The sequence below is a fragment of the Gopherus flavomarginatus genome, chromosome 6 (genome assembly GCF_025201925.1).
Source record: "Gopherus flavomarginatus isolate rGopFla2 chromosome 6, rGopFla2.mat.asm, whole genome shotgun sequence".
Lineage (NCBI taxonomy): Eukaryota > Metazoa > Chordata > Testudines > Testudinidae > Gopherus > Gopherus flavomarginatus.
This window is the reverse complement of record NC_066622.1, coordinates 45,474,453-45,482,321: the sequence shown is the minus strand read 5'-3', so window position 1 is coordinate 45,482,321 and position 7,869 is coordinate 45,474,453. Positions and strand designations below refer to the sequence as shown.

At 48.7% G+C, this 7,869-nt stretch overlaps 1 protein-coding gene across 2 annotated transcripts; it reads right to left on the bottom strand.

Annotated features, from left to right (window-relative positions):
- Positions 1-284: 284 nt before the first annotated feature.
- LOC127053340 (uncharacterized) lies at positions 285-3,324 on the bottom strand. Of its 2 annotated transcripts, none has more exons than XM_050957908.1 (2): positions 2,264-3,324; positions 285-1,479 (listed from the first exon to the last, which is right to left on the bottom strand). In XM_050957908.1, the coding sequence occupies exons 1-2, from the start codon at positions 2,292-2,294 to the stop codon at positions 731-733; spliced, it is 780 nt and encodes a 259-aa protein (XP_050813865.1). In that variant the 5' UTR covers positions 2,295-3,324; the 3' UTR covers positions 285-730. The 2 variants fall into 2 exon arrangements, with proteins under 2 accessions (XP_050813865.1, XP_050813866.1); XM_050957909.1 differs by having other exon boundaries at positions 2,389-3,324.
- Positions 3,325-7,869: the final 4,545 nt, after the last annotated feature.

The window sequence follows — 7,869 nt, the reverse complement described above, 5'->3', positions numbered from 1 at the left end:
TTAGCACCACCAGCTGTCTCCAACACCTATAGCTTCACCACCCACCCTGAAAACTATGACCCTTACCCACTGCACTCAACCCCAATCATCATGCAGTATTGCCATCCTGTAGTGCAGAACTCATTGCTCAGCACTCCAGACAAGACATACTCAAATCTGTGACTGTACAGTTCCCCACTCCACCCCCTTGCCTTTTCTGTTTCCCAAGCAGTTGTGTTTCTTTTCAATAAATGAATTTTTTGGCTTTGAAAACATTCTTTACTATTGCATAAAGTAAAAGATACCTTAGCCCATGAAAGAAAGAGGCATTGCAAGTCAGTGTATCACATGTAGCAAACACAGATTCCTACTAACATTGGAACCACTGCACTTCACTTCCGTGCAGGGCACCAGACATTACTGGTAGCTTTCAGCCTCAAATTGCTCCCTCAAAGCATCCCTAATCCTTGCAGCCCCATGCTGGGCCCCTCTAATAGCCCTGTCCTCTGGCTGTTCAAATTCAGCCTCCAGGTGTTGAATCTCCGAGTTCCATGCCTGAGTGAATCGTTGATCCTTTCCTTCACAAATGTTATGGAGGGTACAGCACGCGGATATAACCACAGGGATGCTGTCATCGGCCAGGTCCAGCTTCCCATACAGAGAGTGCCAGCGGCCCTTTAAATGACCAAAAGCACACCCCACAGTCATTCTGCACGGGCTCAGCTTGTTGTTGAACTGCTCCTTGCTGCTGTCAAGGCTCCCTGTGCAGGGTTTCATAAGCCATGGCATTAAAGGGTAAGCAGGGTCTCCAAGGATCACAATGAGCATTTCGACTTCCCCTGCAGTGATCCTCTGGTTTGGGGAAAAAAGTCCCAGCTTGCAGCTTCCTGAAGATGCCAGTGTTCCGAAAGATGCATGCGTCATGCACCTTTCCGGGCCAGCCTGCGTTAATGTCAATGAAACACCCACGGTGATCCACAAGCGCTTGGAGAACCATAGAGAAATACCCCTTCTGATTAATGTACTCGGAGGCTAGGTGGGCTGGTGCCAGAATTGGAATATGCATCCCATCTATCACCCCTCCACAGTTAGGGAAACCCATTTGTGCAAAGCCAGCCACAATGTCATACATGTTACCCAGAGTCACGGTTCTTCTGAGCAGGATGCGATTAGTGGCCCTGCAAACTTGCATCAACACGATTCCAATGGTTGACTTTCCCACTCCAAACTGGTTAGCGACCGATTGGTAGCTGTCTGGAGTTGTCAGCTTCCAGACTGCAATAGCCACCCACATCTCCACCGTCAGGGCAGCTCTCAGTCTTGTGTCCTTGTGCTGCAGGGTGGGGGTGAGCTCCTCACACAGTCCCACGAAAGTGGCTTTTCTCATCCAGAAGTTCTGCAGCCACTGCTTGTCATCCCAGACTTGCAGGACGATGTGATCCCACCACTCAGTGCTTGTTTCCTGAGCCCCAAAGCAGCGTTCCACAGTGATGAGAATGTCTGTGAATGCCACAAGCAAAGTCATGTCATATGCGTTACTCCAGCCAGGGAGCAGGGTTGGTGGCCGCTATATGTGGCTCCCAGAAGCAGCGGCATGGCTCCCCTCTGGCTCCTACATGTAGTGCATGCTGCCTCTACCCCAAGCACCACCCTTGCAGCTCCCATTGGCTGGGAACCATGGCCAATGGGAGCTGCACGGGCGGTGCCTGCGGATGGGGCAGTGTGCAGAGCCACCTAGCTGCATCTCCGCGTAGGATCTGGAGAAGGGACATGCCGCTACTTCCAGGAGATAAGTGCTACCCGGACCCTGCACCCCTGAGCTTCCCCCTACTCCCCAACCCCCTGCCCCAACCCTGATCCCCCTCCTAACCCCCAAACCCGTCAGTCCCAGCCCGGAGCATCCTCCTACACCCCAAACTCCTCATCCCCAGCCCCACCCCAGAGCCCGTGCCCCCAACCAGAGCCCTCACTCCCTCACACAGCCCAACTCCAATTTTGTGAGCATTCATGGCCTGCCATACAATTTCTATTCCCAGATGTGGCCCTTGGGCCAAAAAGTTTGCCCGCCCTTGCCTTAGATTGTAAGATCTTCAGGGCATGTTTTGTGTTTTTGGATGCTAAATAATTAATAGTCCTTTGGCAATACTTTGGCCATGGGGGGTAATAATGCTCTAAAGGTGAAACAACACCATGTGCCAAGAAGAGGATGTTAAAGGAAAATATGTGTGGTAGGGGTGTTTGAGGAGATTTAGTAGCATGCGAGTCCAGAAGAGGGAGATCTCACCTGTGGCCGCTAGATGGTGCTGCAGCCTCATACTTTCTCATTCTCTGACTTATCCAAATGTTTGATTATCTGATCTGGCCCTGGTCTTAATTAGAGCAGATAAATGGGGTTCTGCTTGTATTTACATTTCTTTGTGTGTGTGTTCATTTCCCTCCTCCGGGCCTTCACCCAGAAATTGACGGACTGGGTGACGCAGTGGTTCAGGCCCGATGTCCAAACAATGGGGCAGATTATGGATCAGGTGATCCTCGAACTGTTCGTGCAGTTCCTCCCTGGTAGCATGCGGGTCTGGGTGCGGTGACATCAGCCTGGCACTGTAGAAGCCACGGTCAAAAGGACGGAGGAATATGCAGAGGCAGTTTTCCCCCCGAGGGAGCACTGGACCCTGCGAGACACAGAGGGAGGCAAGAAACTCTCTAAGCATCCCGCTCGGAAGCCGGTAGACAAGTGACGGGAGGAGCACAAGGGAACCCCTAGCCACCCTGAGACAGCTTGTATGCTGGCGCTGTGGACACCCGGGGCATAAGAGCCAGGACTGTCTGGTGATGAACTGTGGGGCTGCTGTATTCTGCAGTTGAACCAAGGTTGGGGAGTGGAAGAAGAGGCGTGGAATAGCCACCATCCCCGTGTGGGTTGGGAGAAAGCCCCAGAGGGGTCTAGTGGATACGGCCTCAGCCCACTCCCTCATACAGCAGCGCTTGGTGAAACCGCATTGGCTTGTCCCTGGAGAAAGGATGCTGGTGGAATGCATCCACGGGGATGGGGAGTATTGTCCCATGGCCCTGGTACCCCTGGAGGTGCAGGGAAGGTTTGCCTGGAAGCGGGTTGGGGTAATAGAGAGGCTGCCCTACCCCATGGCTGGATTGGAACTCCGACCCAAAAGGGAAAGAGGGCATGGGGAGGAGACCAACAGAGAAAGCAAGAGAAGAGGACATGGAGGGAAAGGGCAAGAGTAAAACCCTGAGAAAGGGGATCCCCCACTCCCTCAAGAGGAAAATTATAGCAATCCTAGACAACACAGCCAGGATAGGAACCCTATGGGAGGGACCAAAGAGGGAACGGAGGTCCCAGGACGGGACCACCCAGGGGAGGGAATCCCCATCATAGAGGAAGAGAAGCCAAAGAAAGTTGAAAGTGTAGGAACCCAAAAGGGGGAGGCTCAAACTCCAATAGGCAGAGGCCCCAAACTGGAGACACAGGGCAGCCTCGGGGCAGTTGGTGCCAATCCGTTTCCCTCACCAGGGAAGGAAAGAGAACGCCCAGGGTGACTTGCCCAAGGTTGCGACTGGTATGACAACCTTTGGCGGAAGTGGACTTTTGGGGTGGCCCACCCCCTACCCAATGCACGTTTTGTGGGTGGGGCATGCCAAAACCCCATGGGGTTGAGCCTGGGGACTACTCAGATGGGCAGGAGCCCATCCCCAGAGTAAAACCCGAGGCCGAGAAAAGAGGGGCCGAGCAAGATCAGGCCCAGCATCATCTTACGCCAGGAGGTATGTAGCAGAGTGCTGGTGCAAAAGCACCTAATTAGCCCCTGCCCAGTCAGCTCCAATCAAGGGAAGCAGATTGGGGCTGATGGAAAAGGCCTGATGCCAGCCTGAGGACTGGCAGCACATGCTGGCCTGACAAGCCAAGGGCTATAAAGGCAAGAGGCTGTAAGGGAAAAGTCAATCAGTCAGGAAGCTGGACACCTCCTAGCTGAAGGCTGACTCTGTCTGTAAAGCTTGGGAACACCTTAAGTAAATAAAGACACGGGTGTTGCACAACTCTGAAGACTCTCTGTGCCTTATTGTGGAGAATAAGCAAGCCCCAGGAAGAGGGGTGGATCGTGAACCCTGTTACACAGTGGTTTTCAAGCGGGGGTCTGCAAACCAGGGCAGAAAGTTCAGAGCCCTGGTACCCTGTGGCTGAAGCCTGAGTTCCCCCCACTCCCCGCAGCTGAAGCCCAGAACCCCAAGGCCCCTCTGCAGATGAAGCCCTGAGGGCCCCCAGCCCCAGAGCTTTAATAGCATGTGGGAGGAGGGAGGGGCTCAGAAAGACAAAAGCTGAGAACCTATGACCTATTGTTATGCCCCCTGAATATCTTCCCAAAATATCAAAAGAACATAAAACACATACAAACCCCAAACTAATTGGCTGTATTATGGGCTTTAAATACACAGTCCTATTGCAAACTCATAGAGGATTTGCTGTTAAAGTGCTGCTGCCTTGCGGAAATCTCTGAAAAAACATTCCACTTGAAACCATTCTCCTGCTGACATGTATCTTCCGGCATACTGTTTATAGGGATATTTACATGAAGCTTAGATTTGTGCTTCTTAAAGTTTCCTTTTTTGCTCCTGCTGCTCATCCTCCTATAGTCATAAATCTCTGCGACATCACCATCGCTTCTACATTAGTTAACTGACAATATTGTAATAAAAGGGCTGCAGATGGTAAATAAATACTGTCTCGGCTGACACAGTGTCCTCTTTACACTTTCATTGTAAGCTCTTTGGGATGGGGCCTCTTTGTTATTTGTACAGTGCCAAGCACAGTGGGAACCTAATCCATGACCAAGGCCCCTACTTGGTACTGCAATACAAACAATAAATAATAATTCTCTTTTAGACTTCTACTCAACTCTCTCCCTTTGAAACTCCTAATACACTCCACTCTGAAACTTCTAGCTGAAGTCAACACAATAAGAGTATTTAATGTGATCAAAAAGACTCCTCTTCTATTTCCTGCTTCCAATGTTTGGGATTAGAAAGTTGTACTGTTTCTATTTTATATTTTTCTAAAAGCTTGATTCTGGTCTCATGCTGGTAAAAACCAGGAGTAACTCCTGAAATCAATGGACTTCCATTAACATAGACCTGGGAAGAGATTAGAATGAGGTTCTACTTATTTTAGAGATGATGGAAGAAGACTGGAAGAGGAAGCAGCCCAAGTTTGTAACTATGTTTAAATAGCCCTGCTGAGAGTGTGATAAAGGTTGTGCGTCTGAATCACACTGCAACTGCCTGATTTCATACAAATGACCACAGTCAAGAAAGCGATCGGGATGAAATTCCTAAAACTCAGAATATGTGTTTTCTGTCCAGTAGTTCCCAAACTGGGGTTTGTGAACTCCTGGGGGTTTGTGAAATGTTACAGGGGGTTCTCAGGAAAAAATTCCCTAATGGCGGACAGAGCTGTCCCTAGGGAGCCCAGGCACCATAGGGCCAGCAGCCCAGAGCCCCTGGACTTCCAAGAGCTAAGCAGATCAAAGCAAGCATATCTATCACACTGAGGAAAATTAAACTTCAAGACTCCTTATAAGAAATGGAAAGGGAGGTGGATATTTTTTGCTGTTTTTAAAATTAAATAGGCAGCTGGTATTGTTTTTAAAATTATTATGAAGAACAAGTTTAAGCTTTGTTGTAACGTGCATTGTTTGCCTGGACTGCTCAAGACCTGAATGCTTGTGTAGGAGGAACTCTTTGAGTTGGCTTCTTAAATTCCTTCAAGCTTGTTTCATGTCTGATACTCCTTGATGAAACATAGGAGCCTTGTCTTATAACAGGCTTATTCAAAGCTATGAAAGTGAGATGTTGGAAGAATGTTGCCGTTTTCATAATGTAATAAAAATACTGTAATGATAAATAATAATGAATAATAGTGTGTCATAAGCATGTCATAAAAACAAATTTTGTATTTCCAAGATCACTGCTTTTATAATTTATACTCAGGTAAAGGAGAAAATATCTGGAAATATTCATTTTAGGAGGGGGTTTACGAGACTTGACATTTTAGTGAAAGGGGTTCACAGGCTGTTAAAGTTTGGGAACCACTTCTGCAGACATTCTGTAGATTTCTTTGTGGTTTTCTGGACAGTTTGAGTGGCTCTTTCAGTGTTTGGAGTTGCCAGTGCAAACAGTTCTAATTTTGCAGCTATTTTACCCACACAATCACACATCCTGATTGCAACACCATTTTGCCTGTCCTAAAAAGTGTGTCAGGCCAGAAAAGCGTCATCACATCTTGAGTATGTCACATTATGAACACATTACATTTAGAAGTGATTTTGTTTTTCCATGGTATCACTATGTTGCATCATAACTGTGATATCTGTCATGGAAGCACTAGGAGCATTATCCAAGTCCACAATGGGCTTTGGATCAGGCCTTGGAAAGAGGCAAATGCTCTATATATTTTTTGTAAAGGAGAAGGAAGGTGAATAGAGTGAATCAAGCCATTAGTCTGTGAAGATCACAGAGATACAATAGCCCAGAAGATTCTGTACATATAAGTTAACTATAGGGAACATCCTATCCTCAGAAGAAACCTCCTGCTGCAGTTTTGCCAGCTTCCAACATGGTGGCTGGAAATGACATCATGCCAGTTCTATGAAGCCTCCTTTCCTTTATCCGTTATCCTAAGGTAAGCAATAATGAAATCAGGACAGTAGTTTGAAGTCTCTTTCCCCCGCTCCCCTTAAATTGTTAGTTGGAAAATAAAAGCAGACTGATATGTCTGAATTTTACCAAATTACCAGGCATAAAAATCCACTGTAACTAGGGTAGATTACAAATTAAACTGAGCACTAATTTAAAGTATAACCTCTTGTCCTTTTCAGCTGTAGATCTCACAGTGCTTTACAAAGGTGAATTGCTATCATTAGGCCCATTTTACAGAGATGGAAACTGAGGTACAGAACTAGCCAATTTTTCCTAAAGAAGGATGTCTATGTGTTTAATATATGGAGATATACCTATCTCATAGAACTGGATCAAGTCCAGCCCCCTGCATTTACTGGCAGGACCAAGTACTGAGTTTGCCCCAGATCCCTAAATGGTCCTCTCAAGGATTGAGCTCAGAACCCTGGATTTAGCAGGCCAATGCTCAAACCACTGAACCATCCCACCTCAGTGATTTTAGGCCCCAGGGCATTAATTTCTAGTGGTGCTAAGCCTCCACAGCTCCCACTGTCTTCATCCAGCCCCCTCCTCCCCCAAATCAGTGGCTACATCTGAATATGGAAGCGCAAGTGTCTTTTCCAAGGCAGCAAACATGTCTGACTCCTGAGTTCCAGAGACAAGATGGCTGAAGTAATAGCCTCTATTGAACCAACTCCTGCTGGTGAGAGCCATGGGAAGCTTGGTGGATGGGGCTGTGAGGTGACTGGTTTGAGGGCCTTGGCGGGGGACAGGAGCTCTGTGGCCCAGGCTTGTGGGGTGGTAGTTGGCCTTCATGGTCCAATTTGGGGGGGGGGTTGGTGGCCGAGTTTATGGGGAAGGAAGGGGGCTTAGTGGCCCAGGGTTGGGACTTTGGTGGCCTAGTTTGTAGTGTGCCTGGGGCAGAGGCTTGGAGCCTAGCTTATGGGGCAGGAAGGGGGCTGAGCAGCTGAGACGGAGGCCAAGCTTGATAGGCTAGCTGTAAGGTGAGTGGGGGGGCGCTTAGTAGCTTAGTTTATGGGCCAAAAGGGGGCTTAGTGGCCCGGGCCCAGCAGCTGTCGGGGAAGGAGCAGGGCCCGCTGCCACACACAAAATGGCCGCCGGGGCAAGCCGGCGGTGGCTGACGTCCCCTTTCGCTATCCCACAATGCACTGCACCTTTACTTCTCTCTCTAAGTGCCGCCCTCCC

Excerpts from the sequence above, each read along its gene's own strand:
- LOC127053340 (XM_050957908.1), bottom strand. The coding sequence starts at position 2,294 with ATGAGGCTGCAGCACCATCTAGCGGCCACAG. Across the intron at positions 1,480-2,263 it reads GCACCATCTAGCGGCCACAG|ACATTCTCATCACTGTGGAA; the intron begins GTGAGATCTCCC and ends TGGCATTCACAG.